The following is a 27781-nucleotide window of genomic DNA, read 5'->3' as shown; positions in this document are numbered from 1 at the left end:
TGGGACGATGCACAAAGTGTACTGGGAGCTTCTTGATGGATATTATGCCTAATTGCAACAGTTGGAGAGAAGTGCCACATGTGGACTTAAAGTCGTGAGGAGACTCACTGAGTTGCTTTTCTCACTGTAGGAAAAAAACATGAGAGAGGATATGGTAAAGGGATTTAAAACATTGACAGGAATATATAACATAGATCCAAACCAACAGTTTTACTGAACAAGCTGGAAAGAGTTGAGGATGAAATTGGAAAGCTTGAGGCAAAACTAAGGGTGAGAAAAATGTCTTTCTCCCACAGAGCAGTAGATTTGTGGATTCAACTCCCAGCCAAAGTAATTACTGCTACCTTCTGAAGAAAGTGATGCTTGAGATCAACTGTAATGGGGATAATTATACACATAGATGATTAAATACCTCATGGAACACTGCAGCTATACTCCTGTTAGAGCATGAAGCTTCTGCGCAATGTGATTGGTCACGGTTGAGCACTGCCGATTGTGATGTGGAAATGAATTTATATTGGCATAGTTTAAATTCAAAAAATACTGAGACCAAAAAACAACATCCCAGAACTGGCACCCAGTGTTGGCATGGTTACATTGGGCTCCATTCCTGAGGGAGTTACCATCTTTCAGATGGGGCCCTATCTTCCCTCGCAGGTGGACGTAAGAGATTCCACAAATTTCAGAAACCAGGATCTTGGGGCTAATATTTATCCTTTTGCCCACATCGCTGAAAACAACTGATTATCTGGCCACTATCGCATTGCTGCTTATGGGAGCTTGCTGTGCACAAATAGGCCCCCACATTTCCTGCACTGCAACAGAGACTAGACTTCCAAACTCTTTCATTGGCTTTAAAGCATTTTGGGATGTCCGGAGGTTGTGAAAAGCGACATGTACAAATGCTCCTGGCATCAAGCTCGCTGACTCCTGGAAGTTTGGGAAGCTGAAGCCTCTGCCTGAAGCCTATGCAATGTAAACAACGGGGGGGGGGGGGGGGGGGGGGGGGGGGGTTGGTTAATGGATACTGCCCTTCCCTGCCCAATCTGAATTGAAACCAATATATGCAGCTGGTCTGATTGTCAGACGGGTACTGCCAACTAATGAAGATCTGTTCCAGGAGTGAAGCCTTCTTGGCCACGAATTATTCAGCACTTTTGAGAGGTTCTTTTAGAGCTCTTTTAGACAATCACCGGGGGTTCACCTCAGCTTTCACCTCAGAAAGAAATATCACTGGCATTAACTCCCCCACCCTCCCCCACAATGTCTGGTCTCCACCCCCCCCCCCCCCCCCCCCCCCCCCGTGCCTACAAGGTCCCCCTCACTGCCCACTGCAACCCCACCACACATAACTGGAATGCAACCCCCCCTCTCCCCCCACCACCACCACCTCGGGCTCCCACGAGGGCCCATCCTTGACATTGCTCCCCGGCCCCCTTTTGTGGGCGTGAACTTCGTGACGTCCCCGGCGGGGAAGGTGTCCAGCTCTGGATGCTGCACTTTAGGAAAGGCATTGAAGAGAGTGCAGAAAAGATTCACAAGAACGGTTCCTGGGATGAGCAACTTCAGCTATAGAATCATAGAACCACTACAGTGCAGAAGGAGGCTCGTATTTCCTGGCTCTCTCCGGATGCATTTTCCACCAGCGTCGTTCTCTCTGACAGTGAACGCGGGCTGGAAATCCCCCTCCCCCCAACCCCCTACCCAATGCCTCAATCACAGTCTGGAGCACCATTTCCCTCCCCAGATAGTGTACGATGCCTGCGGATCCTCTACCGAGCCTGGCCTGGCATTCAGTGAAGCTGCAGCACTTTGACCTCGCCTTGTTTCTGTGTCCCGGGAAGGTTTTGACCAATAACCTATCAACAATGACTTATATTTAGGTAGTGCTTTTAATATAATTTTTAAAAGTCCTGGGCAGCAGGGTGGCGCAGTGATTAGCACTACTGCTTCATGGCGCTGAGGTCCCAGGTTCGATCCCGGCTCCAGTCACTGTCCGTGTGAAACCGACACAGACACGGGGAGAATGTGCAAACACCACATGGACAGTGACCCGGGGCTGGGATTCGAATCCGGGTCCTCAGTTTTCCTTTTTGTTTTATCCCAATTTTGTCTGTTTCGACACACACATTACTCATATAATCTTTAAAGTGTTCAGGTCTTCACTTCTAAATGATGTCCCAGTGCTAACCACTGTGCCGCCATGCTGGCCTCTAGAGCACCCTACATAAGCCCACCCTATCTCCGTAACCCTGTCACCCCAGCTAACTTTTGTTTTTGACACTAAGGGCAATTTATCATGGTCAATCCACTAACCTGCTCATTTTTGGACTAATTGAATTAAATTACTAACTGAATTAGCACAGTAAGGCGGACTCGATAATCTAAACCCTGAGTCAAGACAGGCCCACAGGACTCCTGGGAGGGGCTAGACCTGCGATTGGGAGCTCCCCTTCTTCCTGCTGACCATCAGAAAACCCCAGGCTAATGTTGATTTGGAAATTCTCATGAATAGTGACACACTAGTCAGACACCCAGTTAATCAAAAGATAAAGACCTACAATGTTGTTTCTGATTGGACCTCCCACCTCTCTTTGAGATTGAAGTCATCTGGTGTAATTAAAGCACAGGAACTGAGACAACACTGTCCAAATGCCATCAAACAAATACCCCTTTTCAGAGGGGCACATCTATTGAGGAGCTATCAACGATAAAACAATGCTGATTGAACTTAAATACAAATAGTTGCTTGGTGGTACAGCACCTGGATATTGCTGAACAAAGAGACATGTTGTTGAAATGTTTCACCTTGAGCCCATCAGGTCAAATGCAATAATGCCAAATTTCAAACAAGTTATCTACATTTCTCTATGGCTGTGCCTGAGCCAATCAGCTGTCAACATTCCAACCTACCAGCACCCTTTCCTTTATAGTATAAATTGGGATGGCTTGAAATTTGGCATTTTTGTGTTGGGCCTGATGCGTGTAAGGTGAAAAGCTTCAGCAATATAGCTCTGATCCTTTCGGCAATATTAAATACTAACGTAATTCCGGGTGTCCGCTATGCCTTCCAGTCGGAGCGCCTCAAACATGCTGGCAGGCTCTGCGGGGTTACTTAGGTGTGAACAAGACTTCATTGAAACAGATGGCCGCAGATCAGAGACGTGGCGCTGGAGTGGAGCCAGAAGCTGAGGAAAATGCATCAATCATGGAAGCCTCGGACAATAAACAGCAAAATGAAAAACGGTTTTGTGTTTTCCTTTTGCAAAAACCTCCAATATATTGTGCTAGCCGAGCATTACGTTGCTGTCCTCAGGTATGTCTTCCGAGCTCACGTCCTCAGTACCTACCTCAATCAGCCAGCTGATTCTATGGGAACACCGCCACATATATCTCTCTCCTAGCCCCCCCCCCCCCCCCCCCCCCCAAGCCTCAGGCCGCCCTGACTCGCAGATGGATCACTGTTTCCTTCACTGTCACTGGGTCAAAAACCTAGAACTCCCTCCACATGGACTGCACTGGTTCAAAGGGGCAGCTCCCCACCACTTTCTCAAGGGCAATTGAAGGTCCTATCTGCCTGTGCAGATGGATGTAAATATCCTATGGAACTATTTTGAAGACAAAGAGGAGAGTGGGTCCTGACCAATCTGTATCCCTCCACCAACATCACAAAAAGAGATTGTCTGACCATTATCACACTGCTGTTTGGGAGTTTCCTGTAAGCTGTCATGTCTCCTGCATTACAGCAATGACTACATTTGAAAAGTACTTCACTAGCTGTAAAACACTTTGAGGCAGTCAGAGGTCATGAAAAGCAAGTATTGGGCGGCATGGTGGCACAGTGGTTAGCACTGCTGCCTACGGTGCTGAGGACCCGGGTTCGATCCCGGCCCCGGGTCACTGTCTGTGTGGAGTTTGCACATTCTCTCCGTGTCTGCGTGGGTTTCACCCCCGCAACCCAAAGATGAGCAGGTTGGGTGGATCGGCCATGCTAAATTGCCCCTTATTTGGAAACAAATAATTATGTACTCTAAAGTTTAAAAAAAATTAAAAGCAAGTATTTATTTTATTCATCATATAAATGTGAGTATTTATTTTCCGGGATCGTTCAATGCCATCCCCGCCAGAATACAAGGCCGTGACTTCCTCTGTAAGACAGCACCGCACACCCTCAATACTGCACTGATGGGTCAGTCTGGATTACAGGCTTGTGTCTCGGGAGTGGGCCTATGAACCCAAAATCTCCTGATATATTGATGAGAGCTACATTGAATTATGGCTGTCACACCAACAATAAGTACTTACATGATTAACTTTAACTGAGAATGATGTCCAAATAGAGGAGGAAGATACTTGCCAGGCCAAAGAAGCAGCAATTACAAGGGTTGACCAAAAGGTGTGGCAATGTTTGAGAAAGGCCAGGAAAACAAGCAGTTTCAGGAGAAAAATGAAGAGATTAGGATTGAGATGACTGAAAGCACAACTTTCATTAACAACAACAACTTTTATTTATATTGCAGCTTTAATTTAATAAAATGTCCCAAAGCGCTTCACAGGAAGTGCTATAAAGCAAAATTAGATGGCAAGTCACTGTTATGATCTTAGTTGATTTTATAACTGGATGGGAAGATCCCAGAACGGAACACAGGCTTAAATAATGGCCGGACAGAGTCACAGAACTACTATTTAGTTTTAACAAGAAAAACATTTATTAAAAATAAAAGATTGGATTACGTTACAGTGTTCCTTTACTCCCCGCTTGACTTAACAAATACATGATAACAAATACAGGTTTTAAGATTAAGATGGATTACAAACTATAGCTTAAACTACAATGGTCTCAGTAATACAACGTCCCTTTAAACACGGAAGACGGCTGTGGCCAAATACACTCTCCATCCTGAACGTCAAGAGAATGTCTGTAGTTTGCTCCTCAGAATCGCCCCAGCTGATTGTCACATGCGCGTTTCCAAGCTCCCCTCCTAAGAAATACTCTTTAACATCTTCTTTCACAATAATGCTTTCCATTAGTGGTTTGTGTTCCGAAATCCAGTCCAGGCAATTCTATAGACTCTTTTAACCAAAACTTCCGCTCCACTTTTAACGACAAATCCAGTATCCAGGTTTTACTATTCCCCCTTTAGGATTTCTTTGTCTTGATTGTTGTAGAAACTGTTCACAATTGCTTTAACTATCAATTCCCATCTATTAAGATGGCATCAAACTTTTGGTTTACCGCTGCAGTCTGATTTCCCACTTTAAATCTGGTTCCTGCAAATGTTTCTCTAACTCAGAACACTGTTTATTTTTTCCCTTGAATTACAATACCTTGGTCTCTGTTCTCTTAACCTCAGTCTTCTTCAGACATTTTCTATGTCCCAATTCTCTGGTTATCTGGACTGTATCTGGTTCTTTGGGAATCCTGCCTCTTTCCAGCTCCTTTGCCCTCTCCAGTCTTTCTTCCGCAGATTTGAGAGATGTTCACTCTCCAGTGTCCTGACTCCAACTGCCAACAAATTCAAAGAACAAAGAACAATACAGCAGAGGAACAGGCCCTTCGGCCCTCCAAAAAATTCAGCTAAACTAAAAACAGAAAATCTTCCAACATTAAAAGGTCCCCAGTTGCTTAGCAACCACGGCTACTCCTATTTACTCTTCACACCGTAGCCCTCTCTAATCACAATTGAATCATAGTTGGAACTTAACCAACCCCACACATTCAAACACCTTAGTGCAGCATGAATCTAACTATAGGTTTACAGGTTTTACCCTTCCTTCAACAAAGGCATTCAATTAAACCACTTAAAATGACACCTTAAGGGGAGCACGGTGGCGCAGTGGTTAGCACTGCTGCCTCACGGCGCCGAGGTCCAGGTTCGAATCCCGGCTCTGGGTCACTGTCCGTGTGGAGTTTGCACATTCTCCCCGTGTTTGCGTGGGTTTCACCCCCACAACCCAAAGATGTGCAGCGTAGGTGGATTGGCCGCGCTAAATTGTCCCTTAATTGTAAAACACGAATTGGGTACTCTAAAATTTTTTTTTAAAATGACACCTTGGGCGAAATTCTTCCCTACCCGGCGGGGCGGGGGTCCCAGCGTAGCGGAGTGGCGCCAACCACTCAGGCGTCAGGCCTCCCCAAAGATGCGGAATACTCCGCACCTTTAGTGGCTAGGCCTGCGCCGGAGTGGCTCCCGCTCCGCCGACTGGCGGCAAAACTGGCGCCAATGGCCTTTGGCGCCAAGGCGCCCGGCATCGGGGCTGGCCACTGACGTCACCACCGGCGCATGCGCGGTGGAGGGGGTCTCTTCCGACTCCGCCATGGTGGAGGCCGTGGCGGCGGCGAAAGAAAAAGAGTGCACCCACGGCACTGGCCCGCCCGCCGATCGGTGGGCCCCGATCACGGGCCAGGCCACCGTGAGGGCACCCCCTGGGGTCCGATCGCCCCGTGCCCCCCCCCCCCCCCCAGGACCCCGGGGGCCCGCTCGCGCCGCCACTCCCGCCGGCACGGAGGTTGTTTAAACCACGTCGGCGGGATTGGCCTGACAGCGGCGTGACTTCGGCCCATCGCGGGCTGTAGAATCGCTGCGGGGGGCCCGCCGATTGGCGGGGCGCGATTCCTGCTCCCGCCGATTCCCGGGTGGCAGAGAATTCCGGCCACGGCGGGGGCGGGATTTACGCCGGCCCCAGGCGATTCCCCGACCCTGCGGGGGGTCGGAGAATTCCGCCCCTTATTTCTAATGTTTACCAATACAAATATAAATCCCTTAAAATTACCTTTGTTTTCCTAACACTACATAAGGCATTATTGAGGTAGCTGGTCAAAAGCTTGGCCAAAGAGGCGGGAATTAAGAATTGGCTGGAAGGACGAAAGGCAGTACAGTAATGCTTAAGACACCAGAATTATATGTGCACAGGTACCTTCGGGGTCTGTGAAGCTGGATGAAGAGGTCAGGTCATGGAGGGACTTGTAAACAAGAATGAGAATTTTAAAATTAAGGCATTGCTTGATCAGGAGCTAAAGCAGGTCAGTGAACACAGTGTAAAGGGACTTGGCGTGATTAGGACATGTTTATGAAGGGTGGGGCAAAGAGGTTGGTGAGCACATAGGTAAACAGAAAATTGGGTGAATTATAGGACTAGAGGAGATCGCAGAGATAAAAGGGTGCACAGTCATAATATGAATGGACAATTATACATGGTGTACAAGTGTTCCTGGTCATATTTTAACTTATTCATTTTGCGACGAATTGGGATTGACATCAATACAGTTGTTTTTTAAAAGATAGAAATACTTAATTACATGAGATAACAACTTTCATTTCTGAGCTACTAATTATCTGCAAATACAATCTTCTATGCACCACTGATTACAAATTAATAACTCTTAAACTATACTTCCATCTTGTGACTGTAGCTGGAAAAACATGACTTTTACTTATAAACATTGGATGAATGTCACTCAGTAATTCACACTGTCGTTACTATTGTACTATTGTAAGCGCAGTAGCGTTATCCGACCACTAGGCGGAGTAGCTCTGGGAATGCTCAGGAGTTTGTACAGGGCTCGACCCTTGGCTCCGCCCATGACTCCTCCCCCTAGACTGCTGTATAAATAACCATGTCCAGAGCCAGCCTGAGTTCATTGAGAGTTCAACGGGTAACAGGCTGGCTCTGAAGTAAGTAGATTAAAATGATTAAAATCATATCTGAAAGCACGTGCCTCGTGAATTGATGGTTCCATCAATTTAATCTACTTAAGAACAGTCAGGATCAATCATGGAATCAGCCCTCAAGCCTGGACGCCTAGAACTCGACCCACAGGATGCAGAGGCAAAATAAATCTTCTCCCACTGGCTGCGGTGCTTTAACGCCTACCTGGCAGAAGCGAGCTCAGCCGAAACTACAGAGGAACAGAAGTTAATTCTACTGCACGTGAGGGTGAGCCACAGAATCTCTACGCAACTAAACTCGGCCGGTTCATATACTGCAGCGCTAGCGATACTCGATAAGATGTATGTAAGGCCCATTAACGAAGTTGACGCATGCCATGTGTTCACGACTCGCCGCCAGTGGCCTACAGAATCACTCGCCGAATTTCTAAGAGAGCTCAATAATTTATCAAATGACTGTAACTATCAAGCGGTTACCACGGCTGAACACAGAGAACTTGCTGTATGCGACGTTTTTGTAGCGGGCCTCAGGTCTAATTATGTGCGCCAAAGACTGCTGGAAAAGGGGGCCCAAGACTTAGAAACAACTGCGGAAATTGCTACCACGATGGAGGTCTCTTTCCGCAGCCTCACCTCGTTCCCCGCGGACCCCGCGACCCAATCATGGGCCCCCGACCAGCGACTCCCCCAGGCCTGTGCCACATGGCCGCTCAGCCACTATGCTGCTCCAGCCAGCCACTATGCTGCCCCAGCCAGCCACTATGCTGCCCCATCCTGCCATTTCTGTGGCCAGAATCAGCATCCGCGGCAGCACTGCCCGGCCCGCAACGCGACCTGCAGCAGCTGCGGGCGGAAAGGCCACTACGCAAGAGTGTGTCTCGCAAAAAGGGCCCCAGCTTCCAACTCCCCAGCGGCACGAAGTAATCGCTCCCCACACTCACAGGCCCGTGGGGCCCGAAAAGCTGCGGCCTATGCCCCGACTCCGCCCCCTCCAGCCACATGCGATCCATGGGGGCCGCCATCTTGGAAAACCCCCACCACGCGGCCGGCCACGTGCGACTCATGGGGGCCGCCATCTTGGACGCCATCTTCCTCGTCGCCCGCCACGTGCGATCCACGGGCCCGACCTGCATCTCCATGCTCGGACAACTCATCAGAAGAGTACGACTATGAACTCAGAGGGCAGTCATCACGGGGCCACTCCAGCACAGCTGATCGAGCCGCCGACTACCCGCAACTCAGCGCAGTCACTCTGGACCAATCGCGCCCGAAGCATCTGCGAAATTCGATGGCAGAGGTACAAATCAACGGTGGAGGATCGAACTCTCCACCTATAATTACGATATTAAGTATCGACCCGGGAAGCTCAACGAGCCAACGGATGCCCTATCCCGCGGGACATGCGGCAGCATGCAGATTGACCGTCTGAAAGTCATCCACAATGACCTCTGTCACCCGGGGGTCACCCGGCTCGCCCACTACATCAGAGCCCGAAACCTGCCTTTCTCCAACGAGGAGGTAAAAGCGGTCACCAGGGACTGCCCGATCTGTGCGGAGTGCAAACCGCACTTCTATAGACCAGACAGGGCCCACCTGGTCAAAGCCTTAGGCCCTTTCAACGCCTTGCGATCGATTTCAAAGAGCCACTCCCCTCAACTAACAAGAACGTTTACTTCTAAACGTTATAGATGAGATCTCCCGTTTCCCATTTGCTATCCCGTGCCCCGACATGTCCTCCCACACAGTCATTAGGGCCCTGCATAGTGTCTTCACCCTGTTTGGTTTCCCCAGCTACGTACACAGCGACCGGGGTTTGTCCTTCATGAGCGACGAGCTGCGTCAGTACCTGCTCGACAAGGGCATTGCCTTGAGCAGGACTACCAGCTACAACCCCAGGGGGAACGGGCAGGTGGAGAGGGAGAACGCGACGGTCTGGAAGACCGTCCTACTGACCCTCTGGTCTAGAAAGCTCCAAGTCTCCCAGTGGCAGGAAGTCCTCCCAGACGCGCTCCACGCTATTAGGTCCCTCTTATGCATAGTGACCAATCAGACCCCTCACGAGAGGCTCTTCATTTTTTCCAGGGGCAACACCACGGGGGTCTCACTTCCGGCATGGCTGAGGACACCGGGCCCAGTACTCCTGAGGAAACACGTCAGGGCACACAAAACCGACCCCCTTGTTGAGAAGGTGCGCCTGCTCCTCTCCAACCCCCAGTCCGCCTTTGTCGAGTTCCCTGACGGCCGCCAGGACACAGTATCCCTCCGGGATCTGGCACCCGCCGGATCCAGCGCCCCCTCTACCCCCACAGAGGGACCCCTCACCCTACACCCCATGCTGCCGCCCCCTCGCGCTCCCGAGCCCACGAGCTCGCTCCACCAGTTCCGTGCGCCGGACAGCCCCCACGCCCCCAGTCCCCGGTCGAACCAGACGAGTATGAAGCTCGGACACAACCCTCCCTGGAGTCCGCCATTGTACCCCAGCACACAACACCCATCCAGCCATCGCAAGAGGCTGCAACCTCAGTGCTCCGCAGATCACAGCAGACAGTTCGACCGCAGGACAGACTTACTTTGTAGACCACCACCCCCGCCGGACTTGATTTTTTTGCAGGGGGTGAATGTGATGAATGTCACTCAGTAATTCACACTGTATTTACTATTGTACTATTGTAAGCGCAGTAGCGTTATCCGACCACTAGGGGGAGTAGCTCTGAGAATGCTCAGGAGTTTGTACAGGGCTCCACCCTTGGCTCCGCTCACGACTCCTCCCCCTAGACTGCTGTATAAATAACCGTGTCCAGAGCCAGCCTGAGTTCATCGAGAGTTCAACGGGTAACAGGCTGGCTCTGAAGTAAGTAGATTAAAACCACTGTTCATATCTGAAAGCACGTGTCTCGTGAATTGATGGTTCCATCAAAACATAGGGTTGCATCTGGGATAGACTGTGTTACAAGATGCTCATTGCCAGAGCTAAATCTGTTAGGAATCTGTAGCGCTGCTGCCTCACGGCGCTGAAGACCCGGGTTCGATCCCGGTCCCGGGTCACTGTCCGTGTGGAGTTTACACATTCTCCCCGTGTCTGCGTGGGTCTCACCCCCACAACCCAAAAAGATGTGCTGTGTAGGTGTATTGGCCACGCTGTAGTGCCCCTTAATTGGAAAAAAAATGGATACTGTTCAATTTAATTTTTAAAAATTAAAATTTTTAATCTATTAAGAATCCTTCTGTCTATTGGGTTTGGATAAAACGGCTGAACAGAAATGACTAACCACTGGATTCATGTCACATGTATACAACTCAGTTCAACGTTGGCTGTGGTGCAGGTAACGCCTTTGTTTCTGAATCAGAAAGGTTGTTGTCCAAGCCCCACTCTGGAGATTGGAGCACCAGATTTAGGTTGAAGCTCAGGCACAGCTCTGAGGGAGGGTGCTGAGCTATCGGCGATGCCATTTCTTCAGATTAGAGCACAGTAAGAAGTCTTACAACACCAGGTTAAAGTCCAACAGGTTTTGTTTCGAATTTGGTTAACCTGGTGTTGTAAGACTTCTTACTGTGCTCACCCTAGTCCAACGCCGGCATCTGCACATTCCGATATGAGGCTCTCTCAGCTGGGTGCAAAAGACCGCTTGGCATTACTTCAATCATGGTATCCTGGCCAATCTCTATCCTTCGGCCAAAAGCAGATAGAACAGATTACCTGGTCATTATCACATTGATGTTTGCGGGATGTTGCTGTACAAAAACCTATCCGCCATCTTTCCTACGTTACAAGATTGCCTCCACTTCAGTAGTGCTTCATTGACTTTGAAAGGTGCTATATAAATGCAGGCCATCCATTTTAAGATCTTTTAAGATGCCCCTTACTCAGCCACTGCATGTCTGCCCTCGGGAACATTCTGCTCTGTTCCATCTGCTCTGCCACCTCGCGCTTTACCTTCAGAATATTCCTCCGCAGGCTCCTCTTTGGCCTCCCTCCTTCCCCAATGGGGAGGCAGTGGAGATGTTGTATTGCCGTTGGAATCCCACCCATAGTTGTCACAGTTGTCGTATTTCCGTCACTTTCCTTTCTGTCTCTTGTCACATTTGTGCTTGATTCAGCTTAAAGTCAGAGTGTTTTCAGTTTTCTCCCTTCCATTCTCCCCGGAAGGGTTAACTCACATCAGGACATGTTTCACCAGTTGTCAGCTGCACTTCTGTACATCGTAAACATGTGAGGGAACACGGTGAGGGTCAGCATTAAATCTCCAGCAGTCCCGAGAACGTTAAATAAAGGTTTATTTGGAAAGCAGAAGTAAAGGCCGTAACACAGTATAATTCCCAGCTGGGACAACTGGGGCGGGATTCTCCAATCCCGCGGCAGAGTGTCCACGCCGTCGTAAATGCCGCCGCATTTTACGACGGCGTGAACAGGCCGCTCCCACAACTAATTCTGACCCCTACAGGGGGCGCTGGAGCGGTTTGCGCCACTCCAGCTGCAGATCCCGATGCAAACTGTGTGCCGCGGGATCCGCGCATGCGCAGTTGTGCCGGTGCCAACAAGGACATGCACAGGGGCACCGGTGCCAACGCACGCATGCACAGTGGCCTCCTTCAACGTGCGGCCCCGACGTAACATGGCGCATGACTACAGGGGCCGGCGCGTAGGAAAGGAGGCCCCCGGCCACAGAGTATGGCCCGCCAATTGGTGGGCCCCGATCGCAGCCAGGCCATATCGGAGACCCGGACCCCCCCCCCCCCCCCCCGCACCCCCCCCCCCCCCCCCACCCCCCCCAGGCCGCCACCCGAGCCTCAGACGCCGAGCTCCCGCCGACCCAGAGCAGGTTAGAACGGCGCCGGCGGGACTCGGCTCTTACTGCCGCTCGGTTCATCCGGGCTGGATAATCGGCGGGCCGGCCGCGTAGAGCAGCCTGCAACCACGCCGGCGCCAATGGTGTTGATTCTCAGCTCTGCGGAGAATCGCGTGCCAGCATCAGGGCGGCATGGCCCGTTCGCGGGGATTGTCCGGACCGACCCAGGGCTGGGAGAATCCCGCCCCTGATCTTGCCAGTCCCAATCCAGGCCGGCTTTTAAGCATCAGATTCACAAGCCCCGGCTGCTCGGCCTCCGCGCCTCAGTGGGGGAACTCATATTCCACAAGCCCCACAGGGAGATCAACTGTGTCACCCCCTGGGTCTTGTGGGGGTTATACACTGAGCAGGCTATTTGACACTGGGAAGAATCACAGCAAATCAATTTTTATAAATATTTTTTATTGGGTTTTTGAACAAGGTGTATTTACCGTTATGTACACAGGATAAGAAACACACATATATACACATATATAGACGAGAAGGGCACACCCAAACATACCAAAGAAAAGAAGATAGTACATAGTAAAAAAAAATACAATAAAAAATAAAATAGAATAACTGGTAGGGTATTGTGCACCAGCTCAACAGCAGCAACTCTGTACACCTGGCAAAATTATTTACAACACATAAGTAGGTGACTATTTGCGGGGGTGGGGGGGAGGGGGGAAGGGGGGGTGGGGAGAAGGGGGTGGGTGGGGATTGGGGAGGCAAATATACATTCGGGAGCCGGAGAGATAATTACAGTGGGTGATACTCGGCTGTGTTTGGTGTTGTTGTTGCTTGCTTCTCCTGAACGGATCTCGCTGCCGTCTCGCGTTCGCCTCCACTTCTGCTGTTCCTCCCGTCTTCCATCTTTATTCTCCTCGTTCCCTGCTCCTGGAGATGCCATGCTCGTTTTTGTATCCCGCGCCTTCCTTCCGGCTCTCATTTCCCTGCCTCCCCCACCTCCCTGGTTCTCCTCTCTTGTTCCCTATCTCTTCCCTCTCTCTCCCCCCCTCCCCCCCACCCCTCCCCCACTCCCTCCCACCCCTCTCCCCCCCCAGCGGTTCACCTTTCTTTACTCAGGTTTAGCTGTCTCCCCCCACCCTCCCGGTCTGTCTGTCTTTATTCAACCCTGCCCATCCTCTACCTCCACCTGGTTGGCCACGATTCCCGGCTGGGCCACTGTCTGTGTGGAGTCTGCACGTTCTCCCCGTGTGTGCGTGGGTTTCCTCCGGGTGCTCCGGTTTCCTCCCACAGTCCAAAGATGTACAGGTTAGGTCGATTAGCAATGCTAAATTGCCCTTAGTGACCAAAAAAAAGGTTAGGAGGGGTTATTGGATTATGGGGATAGGGCGGAAGTGAGGGCTTAAGTGGGTCGGTGCAGACTCGATGGGCTGAATGGCCTCCTTCTGCACTGTATGTTCTATGTTCCAAAACCTGGCACCGGGCTGGCAGCACTGGCACTGGCTCCTGCTCTTGGCTGCAGAGAACTGTGTCAATCCCCGTGACGATACTACCCCCAACTACCCCCTTGAATGTCTCCCTTACCATAGTGCCATGGTCAGTTTGCCCATCCATCCTGCAGCCTCTGCTTTCATCCCACAAGGTGCAGGAACCTTGAACCTGTTGGACAATTAAAAGGGTTGAGCCTCATCCACTTCCACCTTCTCGATCCCCTCACCTGCCTCACTTGCAGTTACACTATCCTGTCTCTCACCACTGTACACTTCGGTATGTGACTGTCTCCTGGAGCATAGTGTCCATGTAGCTTGCCCGTACCTGCTGCATCGCAGCTCAGCCTCCAGCTTAAAGACTCAGAGCTGAAGTCCCTCAAGCTGCTGACACTACAGGCGTATTTGCTCCAGATCCCATTGGTGTCCAGGAACTCCCACACTCTGCAGTCCCAGCACATTATCTGCCCTGCTCATTATATTTTAATTAAATTATTTCCTTAATTAGATTATAATTAATAAACCATATTACTCTCAATGAGTTTTATTACTGCTGGTAAACCTTACGACTGCTAATAAAACCTTAACATTACTGCTAAATCACCCATGTTTTGAAAGATAATGATCCAAATACTCACCAACCAATCGCTTACTGACTTCCCGCTTCCCTCAGAACACCAAATTCCCTTACTCGCCAAATTCCCAAACTTCCACTCTGCGACCTGCTGCACTCAGTGATGAGTGGGCTTGCTTCCGAATTTGAGAAATCTCAAATCCTTCCAGTTTAACCCTTGGAATTCAGCTATTACTCTGACAGATTCACACTGAAATAATTCCAGAGGCTGTTGGATGGGGTGTTGTGGCAACAACGGCTTATTACTTCAGGGCAGATGAATAAAATTAGGCTAAACACTCGTCTTCATCTGCAGTTACCTTCCAACTATACCAGCAACAAAAACCCTGAAAAGTACATATTCTGATTGCAGGCCATATTTTATTAATCAAAGTGCTTTTCTTCTCCCGTGTTCATCGACATACAGTAATACCTGCACATACAGTACATGGGCTGTCCATTTAATACGGCCACTTTCACGATACAGATTACCAGCTATTCACTATGGATTTTTAAAGAACATATATACAATTCAAAATGTACATTTGCTGATGAAAGCATGAAAGGTTCATTTCTTCATGGCTCAACTAAAATATATAATCACAATATTTAATAAATAGTGCACAATAATCCAGGCTCGTTGATGGATTACACATATAAACATTTACATTGGTCTTCTGTAGTTCGGCTATCAGATCTCGAGCTCACAAGTCTGCCGTTAGGTAATTGTTTTTAGACCAGAAGTCAGCCTGTGACAGGCTCTTCAATGACGATGGGACCTCAGATGTGATGGTATTCCGCAAGCTCATTTGTCTCCTGTGTTCGAGTATCCAAACTGCAGAGAATTGAGTAAAGAGAGACAGATGGGTGGAGGATATAAGGGAGAGCTAGCCTGAGCAGCAGAGGGTTTAGGAGAGATCTATGTTTAGGAGAGCTGGCCAATGTCAAAGAGGTAGGTTTTGAGCCCATTTTAAAGGCAAGGAGGGACACGAACAAGAGAGAGAGGGCGTTCCGGAGCGAAACACAAGACTGTCAAGCGAGGAATGCCAAGAAATGGGGTAGCACAAAGTGTGAGGACTGAAGCAGAATTTCACCAGCAGCCCATTTAACGCTCTCACCTAAACTTTCAAAACTTTGCCTCATCCTTACCAACTTTTGCAGATGCACCATGGAAAACATCCTATCTGGCTGCGTCACAGCCTGGTATGGCAACTGCTCAGCCCAGGACAGTAAGGAACTTCAGAGAGTCGTGAACACCGCCCAGTCCATCACACAAACCTGCCTCCCATCCATTGACTCCATCTACATCTCCCGCTGCCGGGGGAAAGCGGGCAGCATAATCAAGGATCCCCTCCACCCGGCTTACTCACTCTTCCAACTTCTTCCATCGGGCAGGAGATACAGAAGTCTGAGAACACGCACGAACAGACTCAAAAACAGCTTCTTCCCCACTGTCACTAGACTCCTAAAAGACCCTCTTATGGACTGACCTCATTAACACTACACCCTGTATGCTTCATCCAATGCCAGTGCTTATGTAGTTACATTGTATATCTTGTGTTGCCCTATTATGTATTTTCTTTTATTCCATTTTCTTCCCATGTACTTAATGATCTGTTGAGCTGCTCGCAGAAAAATACTTTTCACTGTACCTCGGTACACGTGACAATAAACAAATCCAATCCAATCATCCAATTCTCTCTTTTTAAAAAAAAATTCAGCGTACCCAATTCATTTTTTCCAATTAAGGGGCAATTTAGCGTGTTCAATCCACCTAGCCTGCACATCTTTGGGTTGTGGGGGTGAAAACCACGCAAACATGGGGAGAATATGCAAACTCCACACGGACAGTGACCCAGGGCCAGGACAGAAACTGGGTCCTCGGCACTGTGAGGCAGCAGTGTTAACCATTGCACCACCGTGCTGCCCTTCCAATTTTCTCTCTTGCACTAATTGTTATTGTTTTTTTTAAATTTTAGTGTACTCAATTCATTTTTTTTTCCAATTAAGGGGCAATTTAGCATGTTCAATCCATGTACCCTGCACATCTTTGGGTTGTGGGGGCGAAACCTACGCAAACACGGGGAGAATGTGCAAACTCCACACGGACAGTGACCCAGAGCCGGGATCGAACCTGGGACTTCGGAGCCGTGAGGCAGCAGGGCTAACCCACTGCGCCGTGCTGCCCCTAATTTTTATTGTTAACTTCAACAAAACCTCCCCAGTGATTTACTCAAATCTCAAAATGGTAAACTGGGAATAAATTTGCAGATGTGCACCAGAGAAGGGCTATGAAAAAAATGAAAAATGCCAGATTATCATAAGAACACACTTTGCTTGACAATGTCCGACAGGAACAGTCATTCACCATTCCCACCCGGTCGAGCCCATCGATGACTCAAATCCCAACCGGTGATTCTTTGTTCCCTTAGGGTAACTAGGGGTGGGCAATAAAAGCTGGCTTGTCAGTGTTACCCAGTTGGACAAACCCAAAAGCATAATAAATAAGAAAACACCTTAGCCATTTGGCCCCTCAAATTGACTCACCATTCAACCGGATTATGGCTGATCCCTACCTCAACTCCACCTTTCCAAATATCCCCAAACCCTTTAATTCCAGTAGTGTCCAAAAGTCTATCCATCTATTTTGAATATACTCGATTGACCATCCACAGCTCTGCAGGGCAGAGAATTCCAAAGATTCATAAATCTTTTGGTGGAGAAATGTTTCCCCAGCTTAGTCCGAAATGGTCGATCCCTCATCTGAGGACACACGAGGAGCAATCAGGCAAACTTCAAATTGCTTTTATGGCTGGTGATCAACCTCATGAACCATATTAGGTAATTTGGACATTCTGAGTTCTACCTCTGTGTCCCCGAACAGGCGCCAGACTGGCGACTAGGGAATTTTCACAGTAACTTCATTGCAGTGTTAATTGGATTGGAGGAAAAGCTTTTTCATCCAGAAGGTGGTGGGAATCTGGAACTCGCTGGCTGAAAGGGTGGCAGAGGTGGGAACCCTCAACATTTAAGAAGCATTTCGACGAGCATTTGAAACGTCACAGCATACAAAGCTCCAGACCAAGTGCTGGAAATGCAATTAGGGGATTGATAGGCACTGCCGGCATGATTGGCCAAAGGGCCTCTTTCTTCGTTGCAAAACCCTATGACTCTATAGTAAACAGGTGATCAGGACTCTGTATTAGAGATGTGGTGAACTCTGGGCTGGATAAACCTGCTATAGTTGCATATTTATCTAGTGAAATTGATCAACATTGGTGTGATGTGTTGTACAAGGTAATGCTACTTCTTTATATATCAAAACAGTAACACTGATATCGATCATCACCAGTTCACAATCCTGATACAAGTAATGTTGCTTTCCTTTGATAATTCTGTGAAACACAACAAGGAAGTTCAAGATTTTCCTTTCTCCAGTGAAAAGTCACTTGACTTAACCAGACAGGCTGAAATGAGCATTGTTGGGGAGTCAACCTCCTCCTTAGGTTTGTTGAAGTTGCTCCCACTGGACTTGCTCCTACTGTTATCTACTGTGGGTGCTATCGGCAGGCTCCTGGCCACGTTCGAGCCCACCAGACAACCACAGAGCAACTTCAAAAAGGCCCCTCGCATCTCCCTGCTGGACAAGGTGTAAATGATGGGGTTCAGGGCTGAGTTCAGCACGGCCAGGGCAACGCACCAGTCCGCCTTGTAGAGGCTCTTGCATTGCTTGTGACTGCAAGCTACATCGAGCATCAGGAAGATAAAGAGCGGTGACCAGCAGGCTATGAAGACCCCCAGGACGATCATGACCGTGCGCAGGAGAGCCATGGCCCTCTCCGACTGGCTGCTCTTGGCGTTCTTCCGGGCTTCGACCTTGCGGCTGCTGGTGCTGACGAGACGGTAGATGCGGATGTACAGGATCACGACGGAAAACAAGATGATGGTTAGGATGGTGATGCAAAAGGCGACGTAGCTTTTGGCGAAGAGCGGCAGCATCGTGGAACATGACTGGAGCTCGTCAATGCAGCTCCATCCAATTTGAGGCAAGACTCCCAGGAGAATGGAGATCATCCAGCAGGCGCCCAAAAGCAAGAAGAGCCTGTACTGTTTCTTGGCGTCGTATGGTCTCATTTTCACCATGGTCATGTGCCTTTCGATGGCGATAGCCAATAAGCTGAAGGTTGACGCACACAAGGCCACAAACATACTGCCCTCTCTGATGAACCATTGGGTTGGTGTCAAGGTCAGAGTACGAGAACCGGACATAAGGATGTTAAATACGTAGGCCACACCAGCCAAGAGATCGGAAAGGGCAAGGTTCCCGATTAGGTAGTACATCCGCGTGTGAAACTTCTTGTTTTTCCAAATGGCCACAAGGACCATCACATTCTCAATGACTATTAATATACAAGCCAGTAGGAGTATTACAACCTTGGCGTTGTTTGGAACACCCACTGTCCTGTTTTGTAACCGTCCTGTGTAGTTATAATGCCTGATGATGATCTCATTGTCCTGATAACCAGTGGACAAAGCCATTCCTCCCACTGTGTTTGTAGGGGTGCCCCAGCGACACGTCCTTTGTGTCTACACTGTGTACTGAAGCATTTCAAACTGCAGAGGGCGCCGTCAACACATCTGGTCCAGTCCACTGTTACAGTCTGGGCATGACGGGCTGGCAATCCAACAGAGTTTCAGTTGCAGCCTTCGACGGGCACCTCTGACCTGAGGGAGAATATTTAAAATGGTATTTAGACAATCTTAGATTTCTGCAATGTCAGAAGTTCAAAATTTCAGGGATCAGAAACAAAAAGGTGAAATAGGCTGCTGGGAAATACAAGTTGAAAAGGGCCAAATGGTACGAAATATTATTATTATTAATATGGATCCCAAAGTCTGACCCCGATTCCCACAGGGAGAAATTAGTGACCACCTCCAGACCCACTGAGGGAGCAGGCAGTGGCCATGGCTGGACTCCTGCAGGAACTAAACACCACCCAATCCCAGCCCAGGGTTTCCACATCTGGTGGGTCAGGTTCCTGGAAGTTTCAGATGACCCGCAAAGCCCAACAGCAACCCCCCCCCCCCCCCCCCCCCCACCCCCGCAACAATGCAGCACTTCCCACCCACCCCATCTCCAAATAGTTAATCAATAACAAACAAAAGTTTTCAAGGCAAATAAAATGAATATAATTGTTTCAACATCTCACCGAATCTCACAACAAAAATGTTCAAGCGATCAATTGTTAACTTGTGAAGATAATCCATTGGAGTTGGTGATACTACTTAGCACGCAGTCCGCTACTCCCCCGCCAACAGATTGCTTGCTCGATAAAGAATAACAGCTAAATGTACACACAACGGCACCAGACTCTCAACATACTTATCTTCACAGCCGTACAACCTATAATATCCCACGTGCAACCTTTTGAGCATGTAGCTTAGTGATGTGCAAATCCACGGAAAACATTAAACGGATACAAAGTGCACATCTGTTCATAAACACTTGCATTTATATGGCGCCTTCTAAAACTTTAGCACGGTCTAAAGCTCTTTCCAGCCAATAAAAGCCTTTTAATGGGAAGTACAATTGCACACAACAGGCTCCGACAAATAACAATCTTTATTACTATCACGAGTAGGCTTACATTAACACTGCAATGAAGTTACTGTGAAAATCCCCTAGTCACCACATTCCGCCGCCTGTTCGGGTACACTGAGGGAGAATTCAGAATGTCCAATTCACCTAACAGCACGTCTTTTAGGACGTGTGGGAGAAAACCGGAGCACCCGGAGGGAACGCACGCAGACACGGGGAGAACGTGCAGACTCCCCACAGACAGTGACCCGAGCAGGGAATTGAACCCGGGACCCTGGCGCTGTGAAGCAACAGTGCTAACCTCTGTTCTACCATGCCACCCAATAGCAATGTGACACTGGCCAGATAATCTATTTCTCAGTGATGGTTGAGGGGTAAATATTGGCCGTAACTACAGGGAGACCTCCCATGCGAATCTTCAAAATGGTGCCATGGAGTCTTTTATGTCCATCAACAGGACACATGGTCATGGGGGGGGGGGGCTTTAACACCTTAACCAAAGGACCTGAACTCATCCAAAGTTGAGTCTTTCAGACGCCCCAGGCTTGTACACTGAGCCAAGTACCGCAGGGAAGAAGAACTGAAGGATTGCTCTGTTCAGCGGACATCATTTCAATCATTTGCCTGTCACCCGCAAGAGCATTTTGGAACACCATTGCCGGTAATGCAGAGCTTCTGGAAAGAGTAAAGATGGTTTTTTTCCTGCAGGTATAGATTCCTTGTCAGAACCAAGCTCAGGTCAAAGGGCTACATTTGAAGCGGTAACCCTGCGACCCTTTATGGCGGACACCGGCCTGCTGAATATTTTCCACATCCTCCAATTTTATTTCAGACTTGTTTTTGTCTCAACTGATGTTCGACAGCTGCTTTCCAACACTGATAATTTCCCAAATTATACCTTTCGACAAGTCAAGATATGCACTTTGCAAACAAATTACTGCACTTAAGGCAGGCATTAAATAATGCTCTCGGCCAAGTTAATCTTCAGTCAATATGATAACATTGGCGTCCAGGTGCAGTTAAGCAATCCTGTAAAATTCTAAAATACTGAAAGGATTTAATTGGTTTTCTCTGCTGTGCAGTTCATGTCACTGGAAGCAATGTGACTTCACACCAGCGTAAAACTTCATAACACCTAATGTAGTTCAACTGGCATAACACAAACCACCAGTGCTCATGTGCAATGTTTCAGAACCCCCAACATAGCTTAACTGGCATGCCACCTAAACTGCCAGTGACACATGTGTACTTTTTAAAATATAAATTTAGAGTACCCAATTAATTTTTTCCAATTAAGGGGCAATTTAGCATGGCCAATCCACCTAGCCTGCACATCTTTGGGTTGTGGGGGTGAAACCCACGCAAACACGGGGAGAATGTACAAACTCCACACGGACAGTGACCCAGAGCCGGGATCGAACCTGGGAACTCGGCGCCGTGAGGCAGCAGGGCTAACCCACTGCGCCACCGTGCTGCCCTCACATGTGTAATGTTTTTTTTTCTTTTTTTTATAAATTTAGATTACCCAATTATTTTTTCCATATAGGGGCAATTTAGCGTGGCCAATCCACCTACTCTGCACATTTTTGGGTTGTGGGGGCGAAACCCACGCAGACACGGGGAGAATGTGCAAACTCCACACGGACAGTGACCCAGAGCCGGGATCGAACCTGGGACCTCAGCGCCGTGAGGCAGTTGTGCTAACCACTAGGCCACCGTGCTGCCCTACATGTGTAACGTTGAAGAGGCTTTCACACAGCCACCCGATGATGACTGAACAGAAATAAAAACTGGAAAATTGCTGCCAGCATTCAGAAAGTCTTGCAGAATCTGTGGAGGGAGGAAACAGGGTTCGCTTTTCGAGTCCGCGCAGCTCAACCTTCAGACGTTGGACTCAAAATGTTGACTCTGTCTCCTTCTTTCCACAGATGCTACCTGACATGCTGAGCCTTTCCAGCATTTTCTGTTCCTGGTTCAGATTTTCAGCATTTGCTTTTAAGAAAGGATGCATCCAGAGGAGGTGTGAATGGCAGCATCCGGAATATGAACATCCAAAATCATAGTAAAGGAAATAGTGAGAGAAAAAACAGCAAAAAGGAAACATCATTTAAACCCTCCTGCTCTCCACCCTGCCACAGAGTTTCCTTTTTGTTCTTTTTACATCCCCCCCCCCCCCAACCACCCTCCCCACTTTCACTAGTCAAAACCTATTACATTTCTAACTTTACCCAATTCTCATGAAAGGTCATTGACCTGAAATGCTAGTGCTGTTCGGCTCCGCACAGGTACTGCCAGAGCTGCTGAGTATTTGTAGCGTTTCTGGTTCCATTTCAATTTTCCGGGCATCTGTAGCATTTTGCTTTCATAGTACTAAAGATTTACCAGAGACTCATTAGGTTGCTTAACTCTGCCGATTTGGCCAATGTTTAATTAAATCAATCAAGATGTGATACAAATGTGCACACCTAATTAATAATACAGCCACTATATTAGGGATGCTGTGGAGATGCTGGCGTTGGACTGGGGTGAGCACAGTAAGAAGTCTTACAACACCAGGTTAAAGTCCAACAGGTTTGTTTCAAACACTAGCTTTCGGAGCACTGCTCCTTCCTCAGGTGAATCTGAGGAATCATTCACCTGAGGAAGGAGCAGTGCTCCGAAAGCTAGTGTTTGAAACAAACCTGTTGGACTTTAACCTGGTGTTGTAAGACTTCTTACTATATTAGGGGGTTGATTTCCTGGTGCTCTTTGTGGGGGGGGGGGGGGGGGTTAAATTAACTTGGGAATTGGGGTCTAATACTAAATTGGAATCACAAGACTCACAGAATGTCGGTAGTGACCGATAGCAACCAAGTAGCAAAAAGTAAGTTATTGGGTGGGTTCAGAGTAAGGGGGAAGTAATAAAATAGAAATTAGGTTTACTGTGCATGTATGTTAATGTTCGGAGTGTGGTACATAAGGTAGGCGAGTTAGAGGCATGGATATCCAGTTGATGTTGTGACTGTTATGGAGACCTGGCTCAAAGAAGGGCAGGACAGGGCATTAACTATCCCTGGATACAAGGTGTTCAGGAAAAATAGGAGAGGAGCGAGGAATTAAAAAGGCTGTCTGCACTCAAAGGTGGATAAGAGACCAGGAACAGATGAAATGCATCCAAGGATGGATACTGAGGGAAGTGAGAGTGACAAATCCAGAGGCACTGGCCTTCATGTTTTAATCTTCCTCAGATTTTCAGAGGGCTGGAAAGGTTACCCCCTTGATCAGAAAAGGATGTAAAGATAAACCCAGCAACCACAGGCCCGTCAATTTACCTTTGGTGGTTGGGAAGCTTCTAGAAACGATAATTCAGGGCTAAATGTACAGTCACTTGGGAAAATGCAGGTGAATTAATAAAGAACAGCATGGATTTGTTAAGGGCAAATTATGTTCAAACTAACTGACTTAAGTTTGTTTGATGAGGTAACAGAGAGGGTTGATGAGTGTAACGCTGTTGATGTGGTGTATTTGGACTTCCAAAAGGCATTTGATTAAGGGTTGCACTGTCAACTTGCGGGAAATTAAAGTTTGTGGAATACAGGGGCCAGTATCAATATGGACACAATATTGGCTGATTGACAGGAGACCACGAATGCAGGCTGATGGTTGCTTTTCTGGCTGGAGGTAGATTCATAGAGTTCCCCAGGGATCAGTGTTAGGTCTCCCGCTCTTCCTTCTATCCACTAATGACCGTGGTCCTGGGGTACAGGGTACAACTTCAAAACTTGTGGATGATACGCACCTTGGAAGCGCTGTGAACCATGAGACGGCTGGTGTAGAACTTTGAAAGGACATAGACAGGTTAGTGGAAAGCGCAGAAGTCCAAAAGCATGGGCGTTATGTTAAACGCGTATTAAAAGCTGGTTCAACTTCAATTGGAGCGTTATGTCCAGTTGTGGGCACCACACTTTAGGAAGGATTATGAAGACTTTACAGAGGATGTGGAAAAGGTTCATGGGAATTGTCCAGGGATGAGAGGGATATCTGCTACTTAGATGGAGTGGACAAAGTTGGGATTTTTTTCCTTGAAAAGAACGTTGAGAGGAAATCTGATAAAAGTTCTCAAAATCATGAGGGTGTCTGTCCAGGGTAGAAACGGAGAGACTGCTCCCATTGATGGAAAGCGATAGAGAACCAGGGGGCACGGATTTAAGGTGACGCTCAAGAGACAGAACGGTGGTCGGAGGAAGAACGTTAGCGGTTGGGATCTAGCATGTGCTGCCTGATACATTGGTGGAGGCAGATTCAACCAAGGATTTCCAGAGGGAATTGGATCGTTATCTGACCAGGAATAACGTGCGGAGGTCACAGTGAGAAGGCAAGGGCCTATCACCCAGGTGATTTGCTCTATCAGAGGGCCAGTATAGGGTCGATGGGCCAAATGGTCTCCTCCTGCGCGGAAACCATTCTATGAAATGAAAAATGAAATGAAATGAAAATCGCTTATTGTCACAAGTAGGCTTCAAATGAAGTTACTGTGAAAAGCCCCTAGTTGCCACATTCCGGCACCTGTTCAGGGAGGCTGTTATGGGAATCGAACAGTGCTGCTGGCATGTTTGGTCTGCTTTCAAAGCCCTGTGCTAAACAGCCCCTATGATTCTATATTGCAATTGGATGTTTTTCTATTGCCTACATTGCAACAGTGACTACAATTATAAAGGACATAGGGAGTCAGTAACCAGGGGCATAGATTTAAGGTCCGGGGCAGGAGCTTTTTCACCCTGAAGGGGGGTTGGGGGAATCAGGAACTCGCTGCCTGAAAGGGTGGGAAAGGCGGGAACGCTCACAACATGTAAGAAGTATTTAGATGAGCACTTGCAGCGTGCAAGGCTACAGGTCGCGTGTTGGAAAATGGGATTAGGATAGGTGCTTGATGGCCGTCCTGGACACGATGGGCCGAACGGCCTCTTTCCGTGCTGTAAACTCTACGGGCTCGATTCTCCGTCGGCGGGATCCTCTGCTTCGCACTCACGCCCGCGGATTTCCCGACGCGGGGGTGCCCACAATGGGAAACCCCATTGGCCGGCTGCCAGGACCGAGGATCCCACCCACGAAAGGAGGTGCAGTGGGGGGGGGGGGGGGGGGGGAGAATCCCACCCAAGGACTTTACAGGGGGGGGGGGGGGGGGGAGGGACTGAGGGTAACCAATCCAGCAACGCTGTTGCTTTAAATTGTCACTTCCATCCGAAGGTGACTGGTGTGAAGGGGTTGGAGTCAGTGTCTGCAATGCGACCCTCCAGAGGCTGCACCCAGTCTGAGGTGTGGGAGCAGCAGCACATTCTGGGAAGAGGGAGAACGTGAGGCAGGAATTCCTGACACACCAGAGGGAGAATTTACGCAGTTTATCGGGGGGGGGGGGGGGGGGGGGGAACTCCCATTGGGGTTAAAGAAAAAAGAAGAGGGGGAAATGAACAAACCTCATTTGCAAAAGGCGGATTTGACTGCTTTCTCCAGCTTAACTGACACACACTCTGCTGTTAACTTGCGGGCTGGTTAATAGCCTACAACATGATTTAATCAGCATCTGAAAGCCACAAAAGTCGTGGCAAGAGTTTGAACCGCTTCACAGGGGAAGGGAACTCTGCTGCTGGCGCTGGGGAACTCTCTCTCTCCCCTTCCTGCATCCCACAAAGCTGTTCCTGGCTACAAATGGGAATTGGGTAGGAGCTGGACCCTCTCCCAGACTCAGGGCTCCCTCTCCGAATGCTGTTGTTTCAATCCCTCTCTCCTTACCTTCTCCCTCACTCTCATCTCCTTGTGGGTTACTTCATGGCTTGTTCTGGCTGCTCTTTTTCAACATGTCTATTTCTCTCTCTGTCCCTTACTGTGCTCCCTGTGTCAGTCCCTCACTCAATTTCTTTAACATTAACCCTTGCAACAGACCAGAATGATTCTACCAAGTGCACACAGACTAAACCATGCATGCAGGCACCGTAAGTTTGGGTCCGATTTCCAGAAACCCCGTGTGTTTGTTAGGCAGTAAAATGTGAGTGAAATCCACTCCGACAAGCAGAGAATGAATCTCAGGATGCCAGGGGCTAACTAACGCTGAGAAACAATTCACACACCTTCGATACTTACAGGAGCGACAGGCAGTTCCTTCCAAGTCTGGTCCTTCACAGTTTAGATTCACTGTCAGGGCAAACACACCCCCAGAGTTCAGTTTGCAGCCAGAGAGCTCGCCTTTCACATCGATGTCCCAGTGAAGCCAAGTTGTGAATTCACAGTGCTTGAGCTGGTTGTGTTCTGGTCTCTGCCGAACATGGCACACCCCTCTCTTGATCTGAGCATTTCCCCCCCAGACTGGGCGACCAGCCTCTCTTATTTTGTCTGGAGGGGGCGGGTCCTAAAGCTGCTCTCAATCCTGTAAAACCCCCCCCCAGCTCCACTCACCAACCTACTGTCCAATCACTGTGACCAAATCCTTCACTTATTGACTCCCGTCCAAAGAAGTGACTTTCTCCCAGAGTAATATTCAGCTCGTATCCTTCTCCCGTTTCAATGTTTCTCCCCTCTCCTGCTGAAAAAATATATTTTTTAAATTTAGAGTACCCAATTCATTTTATCCAATAAAATATGTGGCCTATGTGAAGATGAGGCGTGAAGTTTCAGTTGGGGCACTTGATAGTTACAAGGAAGCGAGGAAGGATCTAAAGAGAGAGCTGAGACGAGCAAGGAGGGGACATGAGAAGTCTTTGGCAGGTAGGATCAAGGAAAACCCAAAAGCTTTCTATAGGTATGTCAGGAATAAAAGAATGACTAGGGTAAGAGTAGGGCCAGTCAAGGACAGTGGTGGGAAGTTGTGTGTGGAGGCTGAGGAGATAAGCGAGATACTAAATGAATACTTTTCGTCAGTATTCACTCAAGAAAAAGATAATATTGTGGAGGAGAATGCTGAGACCCAGGCTATTAGAATAGATGGCATTGAGGTGCGTAGGGAAGACGTGTTGGCAATTCTGGACAAGGTGAAAATAGATAAGTCCCCGGGGCCGGATGGGATTTATCCTAGGATTCTCTGGGAAGCCAGGGAAGAGATTGCTGAGCCTTTGGCTTTGATTTTTAGGTCATCATTGGCTACAGGAATAGTGCCAGAGGACTGGAGGATAGCAAATGTGGTCCCTTTGTTCAAGAAGGGGAGTAGAGATAACCCCGGTAACTATAGGCCGGTGAGCCTAACGTCTGTGGTGGGTAAAGTCTTGGAGAGGATTATAAAAGATACGATTTATAATCATCTAGATAGGAATAATATGATTAGGGATAGTCAGCATGGTTTTGTGAAGGGTAGGTCATGCCTCACAAACCTTATCGAGTTCTTTGAGAAGGTGACTGAACAGGTAGACGAGGGTAGAGCAGTTGATGTGGTGTATATGGATTTCAGTAAAGCGTTTGATAAGGTTCCCCACGGTCGGCTATTGCAGAAAATACGGAGGCTGGGGATTGAGGGTGATTTAGAGATGTGGATCAGAAATTGGCTAGTTGAAAGAAGACAGAGAGTGGTAGTTGATGGGAAATGTTCAGAATGGAGTTCAGTTACGAGTGGCGTACCACAAGGATCTGTTCTGGGGCCGTTGCTGTTTGTC

The 27781-nt window shown here is 48.5% G+C and overlaps 1 protein-coding gene across 2 annotated transcripts; it reads right to left on the bottom strand.

The window, feature by feature from the left end:
• Positions 1 to 16387: 16387 nt before the first annotated feature.
• On the bottom strand, positions 16388 to 26501 carry LOC119953375 (sphingosine 1-phosphate receptor 3-like). 2 transcript variants are annotated; one of them, XM_038777570.1, is made up of 2 exons: positions 26283 to 26501; positions 16388 to 19291 (listed from the first exon to the last, which is right to left on the bottom strand). In XM_038777570.1, exon 2 carries the CDS (start codon positions 19103 to 19105, stop codon positions 17984 to 17986), a length of 1122 nt encoding a protein of 373 aa, XP_038633498.1. In that variant the 5' UTR covers positions 19106 to 19291; positions 26283 to 26501; the 3' UTR covers positions 16388 to 17983. The 2 variants fall into 2 exon arrangements, with proteins under 2 accessions (XP_038633498.1, XP_038633499.1); XM_038777571.1 differs by having other exon boundaries at positions 26270 to 26484.
• Positions 26502 to 27781: the final 1280 nt, after the last annotated feature.

This window comes from Scyliorhinus canicula, chromosome 18 (genome assembly GCF_902713615.1).
Source record: "Scyliorhinus canicula chromosome 18, sScyCan1.1, whole genome shotgun sequence".
Taxonomy (NCBI): domain Eukaryota; kingdom Metazoa; phylum Chordata; class Chondrichthyes; order Carcharhiniformes; family Scyliorhinidae; genus Scyliorhinus; species Scyliorhinus canicula.
The sequence above is the reverse complement of the archived record's forward strand: the minus strand, read 5'-3'. Positions and strand labels throughout refer to the sequence as shown.